The sequence below is a fragment of the Alligator mississippiensis genome, chromosome 1, assembly GCF_030867095.1.
Source record: "Alligator mississippiensis isolate rAllMis1 chromosome 1, rAllMis1, whole genome shotgun sequence".
Lineage (NCBI taxonomy): Eukaryota > Metazoa > Chordata > Crocodylia > Alligatoridae > Alligator > Alligator mississippiensis.
In genome coordinates, this window is record NC_081824.1 from 249,376,290 (window position 1) to 249,404,092 (window position 27,803).

Below are 27,803 nucleotides of genomic sequence, written 5' to 3' on the forward strand. Positions count from 1 at the left end.
AACCCCCTGCCTGAGGCAGGATCATCCTTATCCAAACCATCCTATACAAATCCATTGTCTACCTCTTAGCAAAACTACATACAGTCAACCCTGACACAACACGAGACATAATGGCCTAACTTGCTGCAGGTAAAGCTGGGGGACCATGGCTACCAACTCCTGCTTCTATGAAATGTTATCAACTGGGTTCCTGGTTTTCTTGGTTTAAAATGGCAGATTCTCTCAGAAAAAATCCAAAATTCTTTGATTAAAAACCCCCAAGATCTGTGTTTTTCCACGATTGAATGAAACACCACTATATACGTATCAGTTGAACACAATGTTTTGTTGATGCATTTACAATTTTTAAGCAATTTGGAAGCCTACCAGTGCCTTAATCATTATAAAAAAATAAATTCTAAATACCTATATATTTTGGCATGTGATTTTGGGTTTTTTATCATGGAAACTCAGAGCTCCCCCTGCCCCCTTCACTCACTAGGTTGTGGGTCCAACTGTGGCTGTCCCCTCCCTTGCTTTGTGGTGCTGAGTAGCTGTGATTTGCTGGAGCCCTGCCCTTGCCATTGCCTCCTACTCCTACGCCAGAGCCCTGCCAGCGCACCTCACTCCAAACCAGCAGCCCTGCCAGTGCCCCTCCAGCCTGACCCACAGCTCCTTTTCCCTGCTGGTGCCTCTCACTCATGACCTGCAGCCACCTGCCTCCACAGCCCTGCTGGAGGGGAGCCCCAGCCATCAGGGCTATGGGGCCAGAGCCCACAGTCCCCTGCCCCCCACAGCAGTGCCCGAGCCCCAGCTGCCACCTGCAGAATGCAGCGGCTGCTGTGGCCAGAGCAAAGAGAGGAGCCTGGTGGGGGGGAGAGGTGGATGTGGGCTGCCTGCTGTGGTCTTGGGGTTCCCTACCCTGCTGCCCTACCCTGGAGGACTCCATGGCAGAGCGGAGCAGGCAGGCTCGGTGAGGTGCCCCCTGGCCCCCAGGCAGCAGTGGGGGGCACAACTCCATAGTGCTACTGAAAGGTGGGCAGGGGGTGACTTGCCATGATGGCATGGCCAGCGTGGGGCTCCTGGTAGTGGCACTGAGGCTGTCCACCCTGCTCTGCCATGCAGGCCCCTGGAGGGAGGACAGCAGGGCGGGGAGTCCCGAGGCAGCAGCAGGCAGCCTGCATCTGCCCCCATCCTGCGCACAAGTCTGGGGGTCACATGCCCCCTCCCCCATGCCTTCCTCTCCAGGAATGTGCACAGCAGTAGAGAGCTGCCCCCCAGGATGAGCAACCCATGGCTCCCTTCCACTCCCCAGCCAGGCCCTATGGCCATGTATACCTGCAGCAGGCTCGGGTCCTATGCACCACCCGAGCTGGGCAGCGCCCCAGACCCCAGCCCTGCCTTACTCCCTTTCCCACCATGCAGGCCTCAATCTGCCCCTCCCCATAGACTTACCTGGCAGGAGCTGTGGGAGCTGTTCTCCACTGCTGCCTGCAGAGCCGACCCTAGGGGTGTGCGGGGCCCAGGGCATATCAGGCAAGGCCTGTGCACGGAGGGGGCGGCAAGTGACCAGAGTGCAGGGCGGGGGGAGGGATGGCGAGCAGCCAGAGCACAGAGATGGTGGGGCCTGTACAGCACTGTCCACAGGGCCCCCCAAAGTGCGGGGCCCAGGGCGGTCGCCCCAATTGGCACCTCCCAAGGGACGGCTCTGGCTGCCTGGCATGCATGTGGACCCCCCTGCCTCTGATTACCCTTCTCCTGCTCCCCTCCAGCCCCAAGCAGCCTCTTGCAGGTTGGAACTCTGCCAGCCTGCAACGGGAAACCCATTGATTCCCACTTTTTTCCCCTTGAAAGAAGAAAATCTGCACTCTTCTCCTTAAAAGGGGAAAACCCATATTTTCCTGTGTTTTTCCATGGCAAACTGAAAAACCCAATCCCTGGTTATCAAGATACTAGCGAACTACCCATCAAGAATGACCGGGGCGGGTGGTGAGATGGAGCACTGCCACCCACCACCTCCCAGGAGCAGGGGGGGTAGCTTGCAGGTGGCAACCACCACCACCACCCACCGCCACGCACTGCCACTGCTCTGCATCCAGCTGTGCGTCCCACCCTATCCCCCTCTCTATGTCCGGTCCCATGCCAAACCCCCTTCCCCCATGTCCAACCCCATACCACCCTTCCTCCCCTGCTCTGGCCCTGTGCCATTTCTCCCCTGTTCTGGCAGCCAGCAGCTCTGTCCCTGCCCACCCCACGCATCATTCTTGATGGGCATTCTTGATGCAGCGCTGGCTGGAGCCACGTACCACTGGGAGTCACACTCCCAAAAGCATTACAGACAGACAGACACAGACAGATGGACTAAGCCCTTTATATATATAGAATGCTCAAGAGATCCTGGGCAGAAGACCATGCCCCCCACTACAGAGGAAGGCGAAAATCTCTACAGCCCATACCAATCTGACCGTGGGGTAAAATTCCTTCCCGACCCCAAACATGGTGATTAGTCTTACCCTGAGCAAGGAGTAAGACCCTCTAGCCAGGAACCTCTGATTTAAGTCCTAAGAAAAACATTGGCACACCCTAGTCAAAATCCCAAGCCTTGGTTGCAGCCAACACCCCGTGGTTCCAAGGAAGGCTTAAAAACAGCCCTGACATGTATCAGCAGGTGGAGACGGGATTTTCTTCCCAGCCCCATGCAGCAACCAGCAAAGCCCAGAAGTATGAAAAATACTCATAACAGAACATAGCTACACCTAGGCCATACCCAACCACTGTCCAACCTCTTCTTAAATACTTCCAGTGATGGAGAGCCCAGAATTTCCGTAGGTTATTCCAATGCCCCACTTATCTGTGTTGTTCAAGATGAGGCCCATCTCTTCCACCATTTTAGAGTTTTCCCATAGTGTTCACAATTCATGGTGAACTGGAACTCATCCATCCTTCCTAATGCATCTGTCCATCCATCCTCCTAGAGAAGGTTTGTGGTATGTCACAAAAAGGACATTCAGTATCTTTTAGTGAAAGTTATTGTGTTCTAGAGATGGCTTCTTGCCCCATCTACCCTAATGATACCCCACTGTCATTGCTGCTGTAAAAGTGAACTGCAATCTTAAGTCTTTGAGGAACAGCAAAACTGTCTCTCTGAGCTCAACAGATTTGTTTCAATCACTGTCTCTTGTTCTTGGTTTATTTTTTCTGTAAAGTTAGGGGAATTTCTGGAATTTTACCACCACTGAGAAATCTCATCTGTCTCTCGCTGCTGCCATTCTGCTAGCACCTAACAGTTATGGTTTCCAAAGTCTGATGCATGGTGCATCCCAGATGACTTACTGAGACCTCCCCTCACATTAAAATTCTTCATATAAGAATCCCCTACCAGAAGTTAAGCAGTCAGGGAATATATCATACAGGTCATTCCCATGGCACTATTCATGGCTAAGAACATGAGGTCTCGCCTCATTGAACCTCTTGGAAAGAATAACCTCTCTTCCTCCCCTGGCATCCCAGCTCATCTCTCATTCTGACTGTGCATGTGTGTGGCAGCATGCTCCATCTCACCAGCAGCAGTTACGTGACGATGACACACAACCTAGCTCCTCAATGTTCACTAAACAGCCTGGGATAGCAAAGCCCTCAGTCACCTGCTCTGCATTGCACTGGCGATGAACAATGTTTGCAGAGGCATAGAGCGGAAAAAATGTACCCAGGGCAGTCATCTCTCATCATTTCCCCACCTTTGCTCTGCCTACCTTCTTACTTGCAGGTGTAGAAACAGCAGCAAGCTGTCAGGCAGTCTCACAGAGTGCAAAGTGTTCTGGGAATCACAGTTCTTTAGAAGAGCAGTGGAATTTGCTGCTGCCAGGAGAAACTTTTACCCCATTGTTTTACCGCCAAAATGGCACATTTTCTTTTGCACTCTGGTTATGTCCAGAGTGCAAAAGAAAATGCTGAATTCAATGGCAAAAATGAGATCAGTTTTCGCCCCAGCAGCAAGTGAACTCCACTCCTGCTCTACAAAACTGATTTCTAGAATGCCTTGCACTCCTCGACACCCATTGCCTGCAACAGCAATGAGTGTCACAGAGGCAAGCAGCAGGCATGTGGTGAGGCAAGCAAAAGCCCATGGATGAGGTGCCACCCCGTCTTGGCACCCCTTCCCATTAGTCAGCATCTGGGGCACATGCCCTGCTTGTTCACCCCGTGTTACACTCCTGAATATATACCAATTGGACGCTCAGTGGCCCAGTCTGAAATTTACATTTCCCACAGCTCTGAGGATGTCTGTCTTTGCTCCTCACCCCCAAGAGTGGCAGTGAATACAGGCTTTGCTAGGCACTAAGCATGGGGGTGGTGTAACAGGTTGGCATGAATATGAATGGGGGTGCTGGAGATAGAATGAGGGACAGCGAGGAGGGCGTGATTATGGAACAGAATGAAGGCACGAGCAATAGCAGAGGGAGATAGAGGAGCAATGTGGGGATTAAAGGAAGATTTAGGGAAAAGGGGAACAGCATGAGACTGACAGAGAAACAGGAGACAGGGGAGTCTCACCAATGGGAAGAGCTCAGAGAAAGCTCAAAAGGAAGTGACAGGAAGAGGGTGGAGGAAGACAGGACAGTAATGAGGGGGCTGAAAGAAACAGCTGTGAAGGGAGCTAGGAGGAGACAGGAAGGCTGATGGAGCCGAGGTAGGAAGGCAAGGGATAAGGAAAGGAGAGACAGATGGAGTTACACAAAGAGATGGCCTGCCCCACAGCATTTCTGTTCTCTTTTGCTTGCCCTTGTGAATTATGTGTTTGCACTCTGCTCTGGGGTCTGGTCACCACAGAGCTCATGGCAACTCTTCTGTGAGCAAAGCTGTGTTGGCATCTCCATGTCTCTGTGTGTAAGCAGCAGTATTCATGCTGGAGATGGCAAGTCAAAGGGTTTGTGTCTGTACACACATGTGCATAGTGTGTGTCTGCACTCTTGTAGGCACCTGCTTTTGCTGTTGTGAGATCAGAGGTGTGCACGCACATGCACGTGTGTATGTTTCTATGGTTGAATAGAGTAGGTGTGTGTACAGATGTCAAGATAACTACATTCATGTGCACATGAATTTGTGAAAGTTGGAATCTAGATTCCACACTCATCTTTTTCCCAATTTCTGTCATGGGAGTTGAGGGCGATTGTGGGACTATTTCCTGCTTTTAGAAAGAGTTAAAGAAACATTGCTTTTAATGCCATTCTAAACAGCCCCTGCATCAGGGAATGCTTAAGTGAAGCTATGCCAGCTCTGGTGCTTCCTACTACCCCCCAGCCCAATCCCCAGATAATGTATCTATGGAGAGGGTGGGAAGAGGGGTTAGAGTAGGCTGAGGGAAGGGGAAAAGACCCTCTAATGCTATTGCAACACACTGCAACTCAAAGTAACCCTGAAGCTCCTCTAAATTATGCAGGGGAAGGGTGTGGAGGATGGAGGGGGCTGCAGGGTGGAGGGTGCAAGTTGAACTGTTCCTATGCTGGCAGCTGTGGGGTGGAGTGAAAAGCTGGTACAAAACCACTTCTGCACACCCTTTAGGTGCTCCTGGGCATGGGAGTATTGAGTCTAAGGTGCGGTGTAAATAAGCCTGCATCTGCATCCTGATGTGTATGAGCAGGTGTACCCTGGAGGTGTAATAAGAGTTGACAAAGGTGGGTCCAGTCATAAGAACATAAGCAGTGACATACTGGGTCAGGCCAAAGGTGCACCTAGCCCAGTATCCTGTCTCAAACAGTGACAGGAGTGGTGCTTTAGAGTATGGCTGCTCAACCCCCGACCCATGAGTCAAATCTGGCCTCTGGGGCTGCATCATCTGGTTCAGAGGGCTTCCTATGGGTCTGAAAAATTGGTGCTCCCTTGCTACCAAAATTCAGGATTTGTGGGAAGCCCCATGTGTCTGATAACATGGACCTGCGTTCTAGATCACCAGAACCTACATGGCATGACTGCTTTAGAGGGAGAGCGTATGAATAGGGTATTAAATATTAGAGTGATCTAGCCCTGTCATAACCTCCATGGTATCCATAACAGCCCCTGCTGTCTAGGAAGGGGAACAAAGCTGAGCCAGGCCAGGGTCTTAAACCCAGGACCTTGCCCTTGAGAGACCACCAAATCAGCCACTGCACCACAATCACAGGCCCACAAATTCCTCTGATACCTATTGTAGAAGATGCCTAGTTGGGACTTGGTAAAGCTGCCCTGCTTATGCCACATCCTCTACACAGGCAGATTCCTGCCTGCTTGCCCCCCTCTACCGTGCTATCCCAATGAACTGACGCCCTGCAGTCCAGAGGGGTGTGTGTGCATGTGGAATAAGTACAATTCCCCTTTGTTCTCCTCCACAATGATGCCATCCTTTCTGTTGCCCACCCTCCCTGCAGGCCTAGGCCTCTGTGTCCACCAGGGAAGTGTGCCTCTGCTTTTCCCTCAGGCCTGATTTGTCTGAAGACACTTTTCTTGCGGCCCCCTGCCCCTCCCCCCTTCTCCACTGGTTGTTTTTGTTTTTTAGAGAGAGCGCTTAGACAGCTGTATTAATCATGCGAACCCAGCCATGTGTAATGTGCTTTATCAACAGCAGAGCAGGCACTGAATGGCAACCAGTTCACAAACGGGCCCAGCACAGCGCCTGAGTCTGGAAGATAAACCCGACGCTTCCCAAACCGACGTACCGTCATGGGTTAGTGAATGGAGAGACTGCTCACTTGGGACAATAACCAGATGGGAGGCCAATTTGTTAGCCAAATTCCTTGGTGGTTCACAGTGGAAATGGGGGAGGAAGGGGAGAAGTTGCTCTTCAGCTGCTCTCTTGGGTGAATCTTTTTTTCCCTCTTCATATTCAAGGATTAAAACAAGGAACGATGCCTTTTCACTCCCTTCCTCCACCTCTACTTTGGTTTTAGTAGTGCTTTTAATAGTCGCTGCTGGGAAGATGACTGAACAAGGAAGGAGGGAGGGAGGAGGAAGGGAGGGGGTAGAGGCTTTATGTGTATTTACAGTGCACTTGATAGAAAATTAATATTTCTCCCTCAGAGCCATCACTCCCCTCTCCAACTAAAGAACCAAGGGGGAAGTGTGATTCAAAGGCTTGTTATTATTCCCTGCATACTCAACTGGCAGTTTTAGGATGGGCTGGATGGTGTGAGGCCGCATGTTGCATTGCTGGGTATGCAGCATTTCCTTCAAACACTGGGTCAAATTTTGCATTGTTTGGGTCTGGCTAGTGAGGTTCTGCCTGAGCTTCAGTTTAACAATGAACCTGTCTATACTACAGCAGGGACTGCTACCAACCACCATGCCTGGCAACTGATTTCTCAGCACAGTCACTCCAAGGTGGGGTCATTTCTAATCCATTCAATATAGTTATTTTTGTCCTCTCCCAATAGTCTGACCTGAACCCATCCTTTGGGTACTGGGTCTTGGTCAGTTCTGCTGTAGCTGTAGCTAAAAATGGGCTGCTTTGCTATCCCATTGCAAGGACAAAGAGCTTATTGAGAAGCATTTCCCTAAGCTCTGCAGTCCAAGCTTTCACCTGCCTCTCATCTCTCACTCAGCTCATTGGATTCATCGCAGGACTGAAGCTGGGGAAGGTTATGCAAATATATGCGATCTAAGGCTCATTTTGGAATAAGTCAATCTAAATTAAAATTAATGAACAAAAAGTACAGAAACAGATCAAGCAATAAAACCATTTCTCTCTGGGTGGGTAGAGCTTTTTTTAGGAAACTATTTTTTTTTCTTTTTTATGGGGAAGAAGATTTTTTAATGCAATCTTGGCAAATGTAAGCCATCCATCGCTGTCCAGAAACCCAGCCAATATTAGCTGCTGGAATAATAAAAATAATAATTGGCCCTTCTCCACTCCTCCCTGATCCAAGGCGCTGTTTCTAAACCAAAATTAATTAAGTCTTGCAACTCTTTTTTAGTCTGGTATTATCTTTTTTGTTTTATTTTGGTTTTGGTGGTTTTTTTTGGCTGATGGGCATACTGGAGGGAAGGGGGTAGAGGACACAGCCCACAGCCTGTCCATGCTGAAGCAAGACTCTTTTAAAATAACCCAGCTATGTTTGAGAGCCTTCCCTCAACACTTCATTAGAGTTAGAACATCTCTAAGTTTTGAGATGGGACAGTGAATTAATGCAAAGTCCTAAGGAAGAGCCAGGAATAGGATCCCTACATCCAGGCTGGTGCTTTAAACAGCTCTTCTCCTTTCTATTCTGTCAACCAGACTATCAAATGAGCTCTGTGACCTGTGTCACACAAGTAGACATCCAGGGTTAGGTCATTGCTGAACAACTGCCATCAACATCTGAGCACCTGGACTTGCTTAATCCATACTGAGTGTCTCCAGTGCAAGGTCACATCCAACACAAGTATGTGTTGCTGCATTCAGACTGGTGCTCTAGCTGCCAAATGCTAAGAGCTCTGGTGAAAATCTGGCTCATTAATATTTGCCAGAAGCCTCTGGAGTTCTCAGGTCTTCCTTTCTCTAGAGGGTGACCAATTTTAAGACTGAGCTTGCCCTGAGATGCTGACGTCTGATTCCAGCCAGCCATCCAGTTTAAGTGGTGGAGGTGCACTCTGACCATACAATGTGGATATCATTACACAGTGATAACTGCAACCTGAAAGGTGGATCCAAACAGACTCCCTTGAATTTGGGGGAAAGGTTTGATCTGGGTATGGGTCCAAATATGGCACCTCAGTCAGGTTAGTGCTTTTAATTATTCCACTTCTGTGTCAGCAAAAGGGGTAGGACAGGGCTGGACTCTTTGGACCAGTTTGGGCTCTGGGGTTCCCAATCATATCAAAGGATTTACATGGTTTAAAATCAGTGAATATTTTCAGTTTGCACTGTTCTGTTTGCTGTGGCTTGCTAGGGAAGCGAGTTCTAACTCTAATGAAGTGTTGAGGGACGGCTCTCAAACATAGCTGGGTTATTTTAAAAGAGTCTTGCTTCAGCATGGACAGGCTGTGGGCTGTGCTGGTTCTATGGAGCATTTCCATACTGTTTGGGGACAAATTCTGGTCAAATTCAGGCCCAAGGTGAACAGGATTTGACCCTAAAATCTTGTTAGGCCTGCCACACTGTTCCTTAAGTCAGTAGGGAAGGCATTGCAGGACTTGACTCATTTACAAGCCGTAAGGGAGTTAAAAAACCTTTTCTGCTGCCTGATTTTGACAGGCTGGTCAAAAATAGGTAGTTATTATTGCTCAACGGGACATCCCTGTATTATGTTAACCCTTTTGAATTTGTACCCTATTTCCTCATGATTCTTTCCTTTAGATACACCCTATTTAAAACAAACCGGACATTTGGCTTTTTTCCAATACAAGGTCATCCTGCACTGAAGAGGTGGCCACTCATTGGAACTGCTTTGGTACTTAGGCCCATCCATGTGTTGGAGAAACCAGGACAGGGTCCTAGGATAGAGGAGGTGACCACATTATTAGCAGAGGAAGACTGTGATTTACAGATGGGATCTTAATCCATGGTTGGGAGTGGGCAGAAGAATTGGAGGCCATTAAAGAGAAGGCTATTCTCTGGGCCTCTGAGGAAGCTCCACCCTCTGGTCATCAGATCCAAATGAACAGCTCTTTCTTCCTTCCCACCCTTGTGATCAAGGCATTAGTAACAATACAGACTATGAGAGCTACAGCTAGGAGGAGACTAGCTACAGTCTACAGTACATCCAGGGTCATTCTCCAATCAGTAAGTGTTTGGTGGAAAGACAGGACTACCCCACTTCCACCCCCACCCATAGACCATTCACCCAGTCACTATTTTTATCTTTTTTCTCCTGATGAGCAGAACTGGACTTTGTCTGAAAAGGCCTTATCGGTTGTTTTCTTCACATGAATTCCTTTATCTGTTAAGGTTGGCAGTTCAGAACAGTGTCACTCACTCAGACACATGGCAAGCTCTGATATAGTTGTCAGAGAGAGATGGTATGAAGGATGTGAGGCTAATCTGTAATAATTTCTGAGCTCTGATGTAACCCAGTTACAAGATAACTGCAATGGGTAATTGGGATATTTATGCCTGGGTCCATTTTGTTCAGTAGCAGGAGTATTGGGAAATGAGTGGAAGGTAAAATATTGCATCATGGTAAGCAATGCAACCACTAGTTAACAGTGCAGGGGTTATTAAGCAGCAGTGCCTAAGATGATAGCTGGGAAGGTGCTACTCTGAAGCTCCTGACAATGATGTGAGACGTGTTTTGACAAGGCTGAGCCATTACACTGTAAAAAAATTCATTCTCTAGAGTTATGTTCAAAGAAAATAATTATGGAAATGTTTGTGAAAAACAGGCTGATATAGAGGCAGACTCTGCTGGGATCTGAAGAAACACAACCTGCCTGTTTCCCTGGCAAATAAGATGCTAGGGCTTAAGGGAAGCCACAGGTTGTTTTAAACTCATTTTTCTCTTTTGTTATGCTCTGTTCCTCCTGCGAAAATAACAATTATGTAGTCTGAGAGAACTGTCTGGTCACCTGTATGAATCACTGGTCACAAGCTACTGAAGGAAGACTTGCAGGTGCAGAACACAGACAGGCCTGCTGAGTAATCACGGTTGATGCACAGAGGGCTGTAACCCCAGGCCAGAGCTAAGCATGGAAGAATCATAGAACTGCACTGCAGGAGAAGCTTGAGATATGATGCCTGAGATGCTTGGTGTTGGGGGGGAAGGGATGGGACAGGGAGCTGGAGAGTAGTCAGAGACTGAAGAGTGGTCTAAGGTGCAGATAGTGCTGTAAACATGAGAGGTACTACTGGAAATATCTGGAGTTGAGGTCCTGCTAGTCTTATCCATACAGAGGAAGAGTACCTCTATTCGATCTTTATGTGGCCTCAATGTATATACGGCCACAGTACAGCCAGATGTTATGACATCCCATGATAACACAACATCAGAACACTGACAGGCCAGTGTTACCACCAACTGATGACACATCAGCCCAGAAGATATGCAAGGGCATTTTTAAAGCCCTGGCTCAGAATAAGGATGCCCCAATTTTTTTCCAGGGAACCTGGTATTCCGAAGGAGGCCACAGGCCCCATTTGGAGGAGTTGAGATAAAAAGCAGTAGGGTTTCACTAATGTACTAGGGAAGTGTTTCGTATCCAATACAAGTTAAAGAGACCCATTTTAAATTGCTGACCTGCCTAAAAGTAATGAATTTCAACAGCGACCAGATAATGATAACAATACCTGGAACTTACACAGCACTTTTCATCCCAAAGCACCACTCTTTTGAATTAATCCTCAGAAACTCCAAGTTATGGAAGTATCATCTATACTTGATAGACAGGGAAGATGAAGGATGAAGGGGGAAAATGAGATGCTTAAGGTCACACAAGAGGTTGGTGACAAAGCTGAGGCCAGAATCTTACAATGTAAACTCGAGGGCTCAGGTCAGAAAAAGTCACTTTTTGTCTGAGATTTCTTTTAAGGTGGAGACTGAACATTGAGATAACAACCAATGTCTGTGCTGACCATCCATATTAAAGAAGCTGCCAAGGGATTTCAGCAAGCTGATGAGATCCAGGCTATTTAAACTCTGCTTTTCCCTCCGTAACCTCCACTTAGTATTTCCTGGTTCAGAATGCAACGCAATATCATATGTTCTCAAAGACTCGCTGCAACTGTGATGTCACTGTGGGTGTGCACAGACGTAATACTTAATACATTCTAAATACAATTTAAACCCCCAGGAGTCTAGATATACAGGCCACTGAAGACTGGCTTAAACTTCCTGGAACATTTCAAAAGCACACCAGGAAAATCAAGTATTATTATGAGCTAGTCCCCCCCAAAACAGGCTTAATGTTACATTGGGACACAGGGCATCCTGTGCCTAGCATCTGGTTAGCTTTCCAGACATCCCAAACTGCACTCCTCAGTCTCTCTCTCCCCCCCCCGCCCTAAAACATACAGGGCAAGGGGCTGTTCTGGAATGCAGCCAGGACTCTATGATCCAAGTCCATATGCCACCAGCATCCTCTGGCCCCCAGGGCAGATAGACTGCATCATGGAAGCAGAAGCTCAGACTGTTTTTAAGTCACCAAATCAGATAAGAATACCACCCACCCCACTCTTGGCACCTGCTCCCTTTCCCTCTTTCCACAAAAGCACAATACCTCCCCTTCCATTCTTCTCCCCACCTGCCACTGCCACTGTCTCTGGCTGCTCCAGGAACAGAGTGGGCTCAAGCACCACTCCTGTCCTGCTCCAGCTGGGAACAGCAGCAGGTGGGTTCCTTCTCTCTACCAGGCCCCCTAGGTATTCCTTGACAGCCTGGGAGGTAGTGCAGGGAGAGGACACCTGCCTGCCACCACTGTCCTCAGGTGGAGTGGGGCAGCAGCAACTCTGGAGTATTCCCCTGCCCCTGATCAGCTGGGACAGTGGGTACAGCAGCAGTGGTGGGCAGGGAGAAATGGGATGGGAAGGGTCATTCTGCTGAAGATGGAAGGGAAGGGAGGGGAGATATTCTTACCTGTTTTGGGGACTACTTCTCCCATGGCCAGATCTGAAATAGAGGTACAACCATACCACTGCACCCCCACTAGATTTGCACCTTCCAGGTGCTGGGGGGGAGGGGGCGTGTGACCTTTCGCTTGTGTTCCCAGGGGCCCCCCAAGATCTCTGCAGCTTTTCAACCCCTTCCTTGAAAGCCATGTTGTCAATTGAACTTGCCTGCTACAGACCCTGTCCTCCATAGTACCAGCTCATTTTGGAGTGAGGAAGAAGAGTGGAAGGGTTGCGTGGTGCTGGGAGAGCTGTGTGGCTTGCCTCCTCCTCACCCAGGGTTGCCAATCCAAGAACATTTTTTTAAAGACAACCAAACTTTTGTACTGACATATGCTTTTATTGACAAACATTTAAATAATGTAAATGTAACCCTTCTTCTAGGCCCTGGGTAAGGGCCTATACCCTGGAGTATAGGGTTTTTAGCAGAGAAGTGAAATTGGGAGCATTGCTTTCAAGGCACAGGTTCAAAAGCCCCACAGACCGGGGGGAGGGGCAAAGGCATGGAGCTCCCTGAAAACCACAAGCGGGGGGGCAGGGGGGCCTACATGGCACTGTCAGTGCCTGGCAACCTCTCCATTCCTTTCTGGGAGACACAATGGTTTGGATACTCTACCACTCCTTGGTGGGTTTTTGGCAGCAGTGCCATTCCTAAAAGGTGATGGTTCTACTTAGAACCCTTATCAGTATATGTACAGACACTTCTGTCCAGAGACAACTGTGAACTGGCTCCTGATCAGTGACATTCTTGGAACAGTTCAAGTGTTATGTCTGTCCACACCCTATGATATGCCCTGAGGCAATATCAGCAGAACAAGAAGCAGTGAAACAAATATCAAAAGCAGAGGGGAAGCATTTTAAAAGGTTGATTAAAAGTGTTGGATGGCCCTAGCTGCTTGGTTAAGAAGGACATTTGGCACAGAAATCTTGGCTTAGCTCAGTTACAATTTTTGCTGTATCATTTACCTTAATGGGCCACTAAGTCATACAGGAGGCAATAGACTGGAGAAAAAATGGGCAAAAAATCCCTGCCTGCCTATGAACTTGAACAAATACAGATAAATATTTAGATACATATTTTAAAAGGGACAGACCATGACTTCTCCACTGGACAGAAATATTTGCCACTAAAAGTCCCCAAAATTTCTGAAAGAAATTAAAAAACCCCACCAATCCTTAAACTCCAAACAGCTTCTATGACTTTAATTTCACATCCAAGCATATGTTTCATTTACAGTGCATATAATAATCATGTTTAATTGGATTTATTTTGCCATGCTAGGTTCCCAATGGCCTACTTTACTCCTTTTTTCGGCTCCTTGAACGTTATTTGCAAATCACTCTCCGGGATTTAATTTTAATGGTAGCTTGATTTCTTTTTTGCTTCTCTCTCTCTTTCTCTCTCTCTCTCTCTTTGGCACTCTTCTTTAATAGTATTTGCAGATTTACTTCTAAATAGGCAATTGTAGCCACATCCTGAGCCTGAATACTTGCCAGAAGAAGATCTTGATTTGAAAATGTAGGGTGGGGAAGCTGAGCTGGTGGGAAACACCCACTGCTGCTGTTCATCTCCTTGAAGGACAAGCAGGTGTTTTACTTGGGCACTTGGCCACTTTCCTGAGTCTTCTAGTAATGTTTTGGACTCTGCCCCCTGCCTCCACGTACTCTATGCACACATTAACTATTCAGTCCCTAAAACACCCTTGCAGGTTCAGTGTTTCTCTTTCACACAGATGGAGACACTGAGGTCCAAGAAGGCCAGGGATTCTGGCTGATTAGTGATTCTGACTGACTCCAGTTCTGTGTTAAACTCAAAACACCTTAAGGTGGCCTGATTTCAGACATCAAGCCTTCACTCTCTTAAAAATCGGACCTCTTTAATAGTGTCAAGCTGGGTACCCCAATCACTAAGCTAGCTCCAATCCACCTAGTTCCAGAACCAGCAGCAGCAGTCATATCAGGTTGGTGCTCAGCCCGTTAGCACCAAGGTTAATGACCGTGGGTGCAATGTTGAGTGGATACAGCTATGCTGGTTCCAGGAACCAAGCAAGTATCTTTTCATGACACTGATGAGGCTGTGCAGACATGCCATCTTGTTCAGAGGTAGCCCAGGTACATACAGACCTGCATTGTGCCAGGAAGAGATATCCTGAAAACCTGGACAAACTTTTGAACATCTTTGCCATGCTGATTTGACTAAAGACTTACCATATGCATGACAGAGATGTAACTGCTACCAAGCTCTCCGGATTTCCTTTACTATAGTTTTAGACTCTTTCCCTGTGGACTCGGTCAGTCAAGGCCTCTCACCATCTTGTGTGCTTTAACAACTAACTATGATTCCATTAATGATTAGTGAGCCAGCTGAGTTGCCATACAAAAAGCAGAAGCTGCTTTCATTGGCGACAGATGAGCCGGGGAAAAGATTTGTTGTGAATAAGCACTCCTAAGTTTGCATGCTTCCCTGTTCCCACTTATTTGCACAACTTGTTCTGGAATCCTCATAGTAGTAGTTTTGAATTTATTTTCCCCTTGCAAGATTTCAGGTACCCTGCTGCTTCTACTCAGACAAGGAACATCCAAAGAAGAGCCATTTTCAAGTAGTTTGCCATGTATCATTTTGGGTGGAATATATAGAGCTGGACCTGGAGACAATCTGAACAGCACTTAACACATTGAGACTTTTCTGAGTCTCAGCTCAGACACACAGTCTCAGGCTCAGGCTTGGATTTTGGCAACGATTTGGAGGGGGGCAAAGGGTCAATACCCATGTCATGGAAAAGAGGACACCTTGATGTTATATTCTCTTTGGACTTTTCTGCTCACCCTTAGCTCTCAGCATTTGTTGAAGATGATGGAGAATGACCCGGCTAAAGAGCTACTTTGATATAAAACATATACTGACCTGGAAAAGGGTTGGGGAGTGTGGGTAAAACTCGCTCTAAAGGGGGGAAAAAAAAACAATAAGCAACGTGCAAGTGAAAAGGAAAAACCACTTTCCACACTGAGCAAACAGGATTTATAAACCTGACAGTTCTCCCAGCCTGACATTGTATTAACTAAGGTTTCATATTCCAGAGCATCAGGCCATCAACACACCCTGGGATGCATTGGCAACAGGAAGCAGGCACAGATCTGAACAAGTGGTATCTGCACAGTAGGAGGAACCAAATGCCCACATTGAAACTAGTTACAGCAGAGGTCACACAGCCTGCTACCACATCCAAACACCCCTATGTTGTCACAAATTGGGCCCACTTAGCTGCCTCTCCTGCTTAGATATAGCTTGTGACTGAGATGCACTTATGCAGCCTTACAAGTCAGCACCCTGACATGTACTCACTGCTTCCATGGCCTCTATTCAACACTGGCTTGTTTGCAATTCACATGGACATGTCATGGACTGTGCTGAACCCCAACTGGGGATGAGTTTCCTTTGGCCTCTTACCTCCCCATGGCATATTTGAGGCAGAGGGAAGTTGCAGTCCCATCACAGCAGCCCTTTGTTTATAAGGCTGCTGTACTGAACTATCTGCTTGGAGATTCTTTGTTATATGCTTGCACCATGATACTGAGACTTCTAGCATTGTGCATTGCTTTCCTAAAGCACTTCCCACTCCAGGATCCTAATCCCTGTACAGGCCCTATGGGCTTTACCTCCAGGCTGTGCCTGGGTCCACTACTGAGAAGCAACCTGCCCCCCCGATAAGTCCCCCCTCCCCCCCATCAGCTCAAAAGGACTACAGTTCCCTTAGAGCAGCCCAATGAGTGTCCCCAGTGCTACTGCTCATGGGCTCTGCCTTGAGTATGCTTATTAGGGAACTCTTAGGGATCCCTTGAGGTCATATGTTGCCCCATTTCTGGGATATGGCATGTGCAGAGTAGGAATCAGTGGGAGCAACCTCCTTCACATCAGTGCTTCCAGGTACAACTCAGAGGCAGTGCAGATGAGCTCTCAGGGATTAAGATTCATAACCTGTCAGAGTGAGGCGCCCAGTATCATCGTCCTGTATTTACAGATGGTGCAGTTCATGCAGAGACTTGCCCAAGATCATGTGGTAAATCAGTGGAAGAGCTAGGCACAGACCCAAACACTTGTGATGCCAGTCCCCTGTGCCTAGCTGGTAGCTCATTCCCCCTCCATTGTGCCAGCCAGTAGAGACTTAGAGATGGTAGGTGTCCAACTACAGGTTTTCCCACCCAGGGGCTGACATTAGGTTGTGCGTATGCACACATGTGAATGTTCTGCCTACACTGCCTGACAGATGTGGGGCAGCTACCAGGCTAAATGAATTGACAGACACGATCTCCTGTTCCACTAAGATCATCTCTGATGGGAAATGCATTTTGCAGATTATACAGGTATAGTCACCATTATTCACTTGGTTATCAACCAAACTCCTGCTATTCAGGGATTAACTCACTTTATATGAGACCCTGGGCTCATAGAAGCTGTTCTGTGAATAGCCCGAGCCAATCCGAACGTAGCAGGTCAATTACATCCCTACGACAATGGTAGATCTCCTGCCCTAACAGCTCTAATGGAAGTGTTTGAGTCCGCAGCAGGCACTGGGGAGATTGTCTCTTGCTTGGAAAACACACAGCTAGCCTGGCCCTCAGTGTTTATGCAGCAACAGGGGACCATTGTTCTGCGAAAACAGGCTGTTGTGCTTGACATGACTTCCTTGTTATTTAGTTCAGTTAAATAACTCCAACCCCTTACCTGCCTCTTGCACAGCAGGCAGGAGACTGCACACTGCAAGCACTTTAAAGTAAAAGCACTCCAGCCTCATTACCACATTGCTGTCTATTGAATGATTCTACCTCCATTCCCCTGGCTTGCCAGAACCACCCTCTCTGCTCCACCCGGGGCTCATTATCCAACCTGTCCTCCCCATAACAACATCACCTCACCTCACCTCATTATTCTCCTCGCTATGACAGTTCCTGTTAGAATGCAGGGCTGCTGGGTAAAAGGCATGTTGCAGACTGTGGACTGCCCAATTCACTTACAGCGACAGGCTTCAAGCCCCATCTGCTAAACAGCAACTATCATAAACTAATGTGTGCAGGAAGCAACCCATGGACTAAGAGCTGAGAGGAGATATGCGCGTGTGTACGAATTAAACCTGCACCCTTGCCTAGCTGTGGATACATAATGACAGATTGGAAGTGCGTTCTGATTCTTCAAGGAACATGCTCATTGTTGAAGATAGCACTGCGTGACCAAAATGATAACAATACTTGAAGTCTCTTGAGGATTCAAGTGGTAGAAACCTGCTTGCTGCAGCTTCTAATTGGCACAGGCCTGGCCAGCTGCCTCTTCTACTCCAGACCTGCTTATTCACAGGCGTGCTCACAAAGGATGCAAACTGGTGAGGAGAAGGGACTGCTGGGGTGAGCGTCTGCCATAAACCAGACAATGTAGCCAGCAGGAATGTGAGATGCTGCCAGTGCCTGTGGTTTTCTGCTTTATCCCAAATCAACGGGCTAGACCCTCTGAAGACATAAGTCAGTGGATTTGCACCAGCTGAGCCCTTGGCCCAGTAGGTGCAGAGACAACTTTTGTTTTGTTTCCATTACACACTGGGATGTCTTTGAAACAGTTGTGTATGCGCATACAACTATGCATACACAACACATACTTGTATGCCTGCATGTGCTCACTTGCCTTAAGTGTGTGCACGTATATACATCTGCCTACTTGCCTTTACATGTGCTCATGAGTAGCTACATATTGTGTAAGTTTACGTTTATTCCTGGGCATCACATGGATTTAGGCACAAATTATTGCCTTGTACATGCATTTACCCAAAGCCCCCTGCTAATTCTGAAAGGAAAACAAGTCCCTTCCTACAGGCTACATTTAGGACAAATGTATCCAGCTGTGCTGACACTGATGCATCACCACTGTATTCTATCAGTCTGATGTCCCTTGTGCCTCTGTCTGATCATTTTCCCAGAAACCTCTTGCAGCCTGGATGTTCTGGGATGGGACGCTTGATGTCTTTTCTCCTGTCTTTTATCACATTCTTTCTATAATTCCTTCTGTTTTGAACCTCACCTCTCTTTCATTTTGTGGGATAGAAATGTTTGTCTCTGGCAAACTCCAGAAGTGATGAGTATAAATCTCTCTGGCTACACAGCAGGCAAAGATCCTGTGGGGTCCATTCAGGAAGATCACTAGCTCTTTAGTAATATATCTAAGCTCTTTATGCAGCTCCTATCATCACATTAAGTCTAAGGACCTCATCTTCTGACTTTTTCATAGCACCTGATGTTTCCTGGAACATCAATCACCCCTATTTTCTCTCTCACTAAACTGTATTTTCAAATAATTTGGTGAGTGCCTGTTAAGCCCTCCACCTCCGGCAAAGCCAAAAGCATCTGACTATCACCACCCTCCACCTTTTTTACTGTTTTCTCACCATCTGTCGGTTCTTCAACCACTGTGGAGGCTTCAGGCACTGACATTCCATCTGCCTCACAAAAGAAACGCTGCCCTAGAGCGAGTTTGTTCCCTTTAAAAAAAAATAAAATCTTCCCCCTGCTGTTTTAATCAATCCAATTCCAGAGGAGAAAATCACTGAGAGGCATCGCACGCTGTACCTTGCAAACACATGCACTTGTTTGTGGCTGAGTGTGTGCAGTTGCAGTGTCTGAGCTGCATGACCTGCAAAGGGGTGTTTCTTGTTTGTTTTAAGCTGGGCTTGTGTTCTTTTTTATTTTGCATCTTTTTGATGGATAAAGGGTTGCCCAGAGTTGCTTTTATGGTATCCTCAGCTTTTTTAACCTGAGATATATCAGCAGTGGGAACTTTTGTCTCTTCCCACCTCAGTTCTTCTACAAGAAAGGGAAGAGAGATTTGGTGAAATGTCAACACATGATTGTAACCAGGCTGTTTTCTTTCTACAATGTCAATGTGTCATTAATCTTAAATAAATGTCAATTAAAGAAACAAGCTTCACCACCAATAACAACAACAACAACAACAGAGGATGACAAAAATTCTTCCTCTCTCTGGTGCTGAATTTTCACTTTCTGGGTTCTGGCAATGTTATTGTTTTACCAGTTCTCTACTCAACAGAGAGTTTTCCAGCTAGCATTTCTAAGGTAATAAAAACAAGCCAGGAAAACAATAAAGAAGCCCTAACAAATTAAAAGAGCACAGAGCTTTTCCTTGTACGCATCATAATAAAGCAAAAATTGTTAAAAGCTCAATTTATTTAATTTCTACATTGCATTTTAAATGGTTTTCATGTCTGCCCTCCCTTCCCCCAGCCACACTTGAGTTCATGACATCCTTAATAAGTTTATTCAAGGAATAAAGCTATTCACATGGATTCAGAGAACCAGAACTCCTGGGGTCTAGCCTGTGCTCTGCTACTGACTGTATGACCTTGGGTAAGTCACTTCCTCTCCATGTCTCAGCATCCAACTGGTAGAAGGCAGCATCATCCATCTCCCATTGATTTGTGATGTTAAAATATTCATTGGCTGTAAAACCTCCAAGATCCTCAGAGGCAAGTTGCTATAGGCAGGCAAAATGCTTATGGATGTGTTGCTGAGTTTTGATCTGAGACAGATTTTGTTTCAGGGAAGCAATTCAGTTCATCTAGAGCAGAGGAGCCAGCAGGGAGTGCCAAATTTAGAATGTAGCCTCAAATCATGGGTTCTAGATTTAGCATTTTTATCATTAACACTACTGAGACAGAAAAGCTTGGAGCATTCCATGCTGGTGTTCCAGGCTACTGCCTGAGATTTCGATTTGAATCCCCAGCAATTTCCAAACGAAGGGGAGGAAAAGAAAACAAAACCCACTGTCAAACTGAAAACTTACCTTGTTTCCGTGATGGAATGTTTCATTTGGTCCAAGATATGTTCATGTCTTATATTACGATTAGAGTCACTGGCTTAACTAAACTGTGCTGTGGAACTCACCTTAGATTGGCAAAACTCCAAATTAAAATGTAAACAATGCAGGGAGCTGGTGAATGCAAAACAAAAAAAGAAAAGAAAGAAAAAGCCAGGCTTCTCTCCCCTCCCTGCTGTATCATTTTAAACTATTTTCCCTATTTTTAGGTTAGCCAGGTTTCCCCAAAGCAGAAACCAACATGCCTCTCACAGTGAGACCCGCCAGTACCACTTGCCCTGCTTAGAGAGGCTGTGACCTTGTAGATTCTTGTACAGTACCATATGTCCAAAGAAAAGCAGCCCCCCAGTTATTTCTGTGCACGAGGCCCCATTTGGATAGCTATATGCTATTTGTTGCTATTTGTTGATGATGATCGCCAGCAAAAGAAACCACCAAGGTGCAAAATTTGGATCCAGCTCTATTTCAAACACTCCCAAGTTCTGGTAGGGATGGTCATTTGAAATCAAGCTTGAGCCCTGATATACCTAGGGGAATATCTACAAAACTCAGATCTTTTAAGCTGCCAGGGATTTGCATCTAGAGTCTGGGGATAAGCCCACTTCTGGTTTTAGGGCCTGCACTGGCTGCTGTTGAAATCTACAGAAGTACCTTCAAGAACTTCCAGTAAACTTGAGTCATTTTTATATTTCCTTGAACTTGTTTGACTGTTCACCTGTGCTCCTGCAGTCCCTGAAAAATGCACTATGCCTCTTTACCCTATCCTGGTCTTTGCCTTTCATGGAACATCCCTTTTCCTGTTGTATAGACTTCTTGCCATTTACTTCTTGCCTATTTTCAGACTCATTCCTTTGCCTCTTTCCGAAGACCAACTGGGTCAACCTCTTTGATGGAACCATCAGGGTCTCACATTCTACCTCCTTATTAAAGGGGCGGTCAGAATAAACCATCTTAAAAATTACAGACAGACAGACAGACAGACAGACAATTTAAGCTATCTAATCACAGCAAAGAAAGTCAATGAAAGGGTCATGGGGAGTTTGACTGTCAACCTTTGCTTATGCATTTGCATATGTTCTGCTCTGGCTATGAAAACATATGTCTCAGTTGAACTCCATTCCTGGTCAGAACTGGTGTTTCAGTCAAGTTTGACAGGTTAATGTTTTCCACTCCTAGCACGCTCTGGAGCATACTTACTGTACAGCAAAGACACGGACTGGTCTTTGTAGTGTTCCCCTCCCTGCTTCCATACTTACTGTAAAGGTATAGGCTGGCGTTTGTTACTCCCAGCTTGTTGACGGCCACACAGGTATAGTTGCCATAGTGTTCTTCAGTGACATTGGCCACTGTCAGAGAGGACTCGGTCCCTGTGCTCTTGATCTCCAGGCCATTGGCACTGTTTATCCTGAGAAGCCAAGAAAAGAGATATATCGTGTGATGTCATAACAGGGAGCAAGTTGGTTCTGGATGTCAGATGGGAGAAGAGGTGGATGAGAACAGGAGAGAGAAAGGAGGCAGATAAATTAACAGAGAGAAGGATGGATAGGTAAAGGTGATGGGAAGCATAGGGGAGTGAAGGAAATAAAAGAAGATGAAAGAAGAGTGAAAGAATAAAAAAACCCCTGAAAGCAGTAGATGAGGAAAAGGTGACAGAAAGAAAGGAAGGGAAAATTAAACTATGGCAAAGGTAAAATGATAGTAAGAGAGAAGGAAAAGAGAGTAGAATGGGTGAGTGAAAAACGGGGAATTTTTAATTAACACTGGCCAAACCTTGGATACAAACACTGCGTACAGTATACGCTGCCTGGGAATAAGGTGGAAGTTACAGCCAATGACCAAAGGTAACCAAGATTTTGCTTTGAGTGGGATAAAACGTGTTTTGTATAAAATGTCATCTACTATGCTTTCACAAGCATATTTTAAAATACAAGTGTTGCTTTAGCTTGTGATACTGGTGGAGTTAAAATCCAGGATAGCAACCCTTATTTTTAAGCTAGTCAGAACAAGCATTCAGGTGAAAAGGGTGCCTTCCTGGTAAAGGAAATATTTGGATATCACTCCTTTAGGGTTTGGACACATGAGGCAGATCTACATGAAATACTTACTGCACATTAGCCTAATAACCCTGCACAGTAGTGTGGCAGTTAAAAACCAAACCATGCTAATAGCCTACTGCGCAGTGTTATTAGGCTAATGTGCAGCTAATGCGCAGTAAGGATCACAAAACCCCCCCATGAGCTGGTGCTACTGTGCAATAACTCTAGTTACTGCACATATAGTTAGTACTTCATTAAGGACTAAACTAAATGTGCAGTCACTAAGACACGTTAATGAAGCATAGATGCACCCACTATGCATTTACAATAGTATAACCATCCTTTCTACCAATGTAAATAAGTCGTGAGTCCTAAACAAATGTAAGTTCCAAGAATCCAGTGTAAAATCACCCTGGGGAGAACCAGAAGTAAAATGTATACTGCGGTAGATTACTCTGATTTAAGTGTTGGGTGTTCACAGCAATCCCGGGTGTACGTGTTTGCTATATGCAAGTAAGCTATTACCTGTTCTTTGCTACCTAATGGTGAGGTACTGTCATAGCCACCTTGGCTAGGGGCAGAAATTCCCATAAACTGGAATAAGTGATCAGAAACCTGTTCAAATCTGTAACATAACAGAAGTTAAGTGCACATAAACGGCGTTCAAAATGGCTGGAACTGGTTTAAGATAAACCTGGATGGGTTTAGTATCAGACTTTACTGATTTAGGTTAAATTGTTTTATTCAACTTCTGTTCCAGATCCCCTCCAGATTCAAGTTAACTCATAGCCCCCAGTATCTCAGAATGGTTTGCACATCTCCCGCAAACCCTGCCTCGCAGGGTGGGTGGGCTAACCTTGGCCCAAGCAGGGAGAAGCACTCTAGCCTGGCCCACCGCAGGCATGTGGCTGCATTTCTGGAGTCAAAAGTGAATGTTGGTTCACTTACTTACCAGTTCAATCTATGCAGCTTAGATTAAACTGTAAAGATTAAACTGATTCAGGGTTGGGCTTTTTGGCTGTCTGTACTTAGCCCCAGTGTGAGCAGCTATTCCCAGATGCCTGTTCATTCTTCCCTTCTGGGTCCTGGTGCAATGCATATGTCACCACTGTGAATTATACCAAGGTAAACATAGCATGTATACAGGCCCTTTGACTGTTACCGTTTCCTTTTCATATGCAGACAGATGGCTGCAGTGGTTTCAATCATACTGGCATGGAGGAACTTAAAGAGTATCTTCCCTTGCATTTAGGTAGCTAGACTGTAATTACTTGGGTTGGCATTTGGTCACAGATCCAGGACCAATACCATTTCCTCCTGTGCAAGTGTCCTGGGTTGTGGAATACATAGACGTGGTCAGGACCTCATACAAGAGAAGAAGGAACCTTTGTTCCTTCTATCCCATATCAGGCAACTGGCGTGGCATTCAAGTCCCGATCAGGCCTTCTCTACTTAGGTAGTCTGATGCAATGAGATAAGATGTGAGTTTGTGTGTCTGTGATGCTTGTGTCTAGGGAGGAGAATGAGAATAGTGGCACTCTCTTGAGCATTCAGAGGGAAGAAAAAGGTGGACAATGCCATTACCTAGTGTCTTCTCGGTACCACTCGAAGTCGGGTGTAGGCACTGCTGATGCCTCACACTTGAGTGAGACTTGCCGTCCTGTAGCAGCTTCATTGCTCTTGGATTCTGTGATGGTCGGGGGGTCTGCAGGAAAGAAACCATGGGTTATTTCATATGCTGTCTCAGGTGTGAAGAAGCAGTGAACCTATCTGGGGGATGTCTGGCTCAAGCAACTTGTGGCTTAAGTGACAAGTGACTTGCACTGGTGTGGGACCACAGATACTGGCTGTAGGGAAGGTGACAGCCTTGGATTTCTTAAGTATAATCACTTCCTGAGTCCTTCCTGGGGCAGAGTTGTCCATGTATTGAGTGCTTTAATGGCACTGTGCAAATCTATATCAGAATACATAAAGGCAAGAAGGCAATGTTAAAGTTAAATTATAGAATTCACTGATTTCTTAGGGGGTATTTGTCATAGCCACGTTGGCCTGAAGAAGGGTTTTGTGCCTGAAAGTTTGTAAAGAATTTTTTTCCAACTATTTAGTTGGTCTAATAACAGATATCACATTTATCCAAAGAACCTTGTCTGATTTGTTACAGCATTTGCATAGATATTGTTGCATGGGGTTGTTAAAGAGCCAAAGAGGGGACAAAGACTTCATTAAGGACAAAAAAAAAGCAGAGGAGGGAGCAGCATTCATTCACTAAACATGAAATCATTGTAGATATCACCACCACTTCTGACCTCAAAAATGGGAGAAGCGAGGAACCAACTGTATTTGCATAACAGAGAAGTAGCTTTATGGTTTCAGACAGAAGGAATTCAATAGGAAATCAATGCCTTTGAAAATAAGAACACTTTTGAGCTATTTGGCAGTCAAGGTTCTTTGGGTAGTTCTATTGAGGTGTTCCTCCTTCAGGAAATTCAAGTCTGAAAAGTCAGGCCTAGTAAAAATTAGTCTGTGAATTCTGGAATTTCTTTGCTTTTCATCTTTCCTCATGACTTCAGATTCCTAAGCAAAACCTGCTTCATTTGAAGCCTGTGAGTTGTGATCTTGACTCTTTGGAAGGACTAGCCAGCAAGAAGTTGACCAGATGCTGCAGTGCTTTACTAGAGAAAGATCTTGGTGCCAGCTAGTTATTAGATGGAGAGTCCTGAGAGTTAATATTTTAGTTGAACCAAACCCCAGGTACTCTCTGGGCAGCACCACTTCCCCTGGTTCACCACTATTTGAATCATTAAACAAACTTTACAAGGTAAAAGGTGCTTTTCCCAATGAGCAATTCTACCAGCTTCTTGTGGGAACTGGGAATCCAGCTGAGCTTTTGTAGCTTCATATTGAATCATAAATGCTGAAGTTCCTGCTGCTGGAACTCAGCTGACCATCTTGCTGATGCCTATGCCAGAAAAGACTTCAGACACTTGTCAGGTAGCTTCTTTGATATATCAGAGCTAGCAGGAATGAAAATGGGATTGTGTTAGAGAAAGAAATCTGCCTGGAAGACATCTGTTTTTTAAAGCAATCAGAATTTATACAGTTTCTTTCCTGACTGTTATCCTAGTGGTATGTTGGACTTTAAGGATACTTTAATGTTCACTGGAACATAATAAATATTAATATGTGTTTGCAAATGCTGTCTTTCTAGGAAGGGCTGTGTGGTTCACTTAAATATTTTAACAAGGGAGAAAAAAGGGATCCTGTAGGGAGATATTTTCAAACGTGTGGCCTGGACTTTCCTGCTCTAGCAGTATATCTTTCTGCTGTCTGCAGTAGGAGAAACCATTTCTACTCCATTGAAGCCAGAGCATGAGATGAGTCATGAATCAAACCAATACTTTCCTGAAGACCTGAAAACTTCCCTGCAAGGTTTGTGCAGGCTCTAAGCATTCTGTACTCTGATTACCAACCAAAAAAGACTCGGTCCCTCAGTCCCAGAATTCTTTACATTAGCCATGCCAGACAGCTCTTTAAGAGGAACTTTCTGGGTGGGTCACGTGGCCTGGGCCTGCAATACTATTCCTGATTAGCCGCTTTTCTAGCTAAGAAATGCAACCAATCAATGCTGAGTGCTGAATAAAGATTAGTCCTGTCCCTGACACATCACAGAATCACAGAAAATTAGGGCTGGAAGGGACCTCAGGAGGTCATCTAGTACATCATCCCATGAAAAGCTGCAGTACTTTGGGCGAGTCCTCAAGAGGCCAATATTATATTTAAATTTATATTTAAAAAAGTAACTGGTCCTGAATTTATTTAAATGTATTGGCAGAGGAAGCAGGGAAGACGGTTCCATCCTGGATTGTGCTCCTAACTCTTTATTGCTCTATGCCTCAGTTTTCCTATATGTACATTGAAGTGACATACTTTACAGAGGGCCTCATTATGTGAAGCACAGTCCATTGGGAGTTATAAAATGTTTTGGAAGGGTCTAGTTAAGGCCAAGAAACAGATCAATGATTTGACACTGACAGAACAATTTATTTGGTGTTAGACATTATTACTGTATGTGATATTTTCATAAAATAAATTACCAAGATATCTAATCATGCCAGACAATACTTTCACTTCCCACCTAGACTGCAGACTTCTCTCCAACCTTGAATATTCTGCATGCTGCCCATGCAACTCACACTGATATCAATGGCAGCTTTTCCTATCTTCTCAGCTGTCCAGCACTGCTATGTCTGAGTAATAAATGCAGGGTTAGTGCAGAGTTATTCCGGACTAGGGAGATGCTTTATATCACATGACAACGGACAAGAATGGGCATGCCAGTGAAATCTGTGCTAGGTCAGCATGATAAAAACACTTTCCTGTTGGAAATTGACTGCTAGCAGGGATGTCTTTTGGCTTCATTATAAAGCTGGGGTTAGCAGGGGCAGATTTGGGTTCAAAATTGGGATCTGAGATCCAAAATTCAGGGATTTGGATTCAGGGATTTAGATTTAGGTCCATCCCTAAAGCAAGTAACAGCTGACTTGAGACACCAACCAAGACTTGAAAGAAACCAGCACATTTTTTTCAGGTTGAAACGTGCTTGGAGTGCTCTGTCTGGAGTGGACTCCCTCTTGAATCCTGCAATTGTGGGGTCTGTAGGGATCCTAAAGAGTCAAGCTTCCATCAGGAAGACTCTTACAAAGGTATTTCCAACCTAACATGAAACCAAGGTGAACTGGAAATTTCGTTAGACAGTCTTCTTAGGAGATACTTGGTCTGACTTGTACATCTGGGCTGGAGCAGATCCAGGGTAGGTACAGTGGTACAGACCTACCACCCTTTCAGTCAATGCCACAGCAAAAATGCAGCAGCCAGAGACTTTTTTTTTTAAGTCCTCCTCAAATTGGGTAAGAATTTCCTCCATCCTTTCTCTTTGGCACCTTTCTTCTCTTCCCACTTCCATTCCCCACCACTGTTGCCACTACTTCTGGCTGTCCCAAGGGGCAGGGGCAAGGGCAGAGCTCCAGAGTTGCTCCTGCCTCCTTTAACTGAGCTCTGGATGGAGCTGGGCTTAGGCCAAGACAACAGAGTTCCCTTTCCTTGTCTGGTTCCCCCTGGCAGCTCCGCAGCAGGCATGGGGGGAAGGAAACCTGTCCACTGCTGCTGCTGCCACCACTGCAGCTGCTGTCTCCAGCCAACTCTGGCTTCATCTGCAGCCCAGGTAAAGCAAAGCAGGAGCAGCTCTGGAGCTCCCACCCCATATTGGGTCACCCCCCCCAGCCCCTCTTGGGTCACCTGGGGACAGTGGCAGCAGTGGGAGGGGAGGGGAGGGGGAAAGGAGTGGATGGGAGGGGTGGGAATGTAT

General features: G+C 46.0%; 1 protein-coding gene across 4 annotated transcripts in view; it reads right to left on the reverse strand.

The window, feature by feature from the left end:
* The window catches only part of LSAMP (limbic system associated membrane protein), a 1,444,497-nt gene that overhangs the window by 39,629 nt on the left and 1,377,065 nt on the right, over window positions 1-27,803 (reverse strand). For 2 of the 4 annotated variants that reach the window (XM_059720473.1, XM_019476222.2), the window contains 3 exons: window positions 24,023-24,143; window positions 21,659-21,807; window positions 15,435-15,470 (listed from right to left, as the gene is read on the reverse strand). In XM_059720473.1, the coding sequence (XP_059576456.1) occupies window positions 15,435-15,470; window positions 21,659-21,807; window positions 24,023-24,143 (306 nt within the window). The remainder of the gene's footprint in view (window positions 1-15,434; window positions 15,471-21,658; window positions 21,808-24,022; window positions 24,144-27,803) is intronic. The other 2 variants (XM_019476221.2, XM_019476220.2) reach the window with 1 other exon arrangement.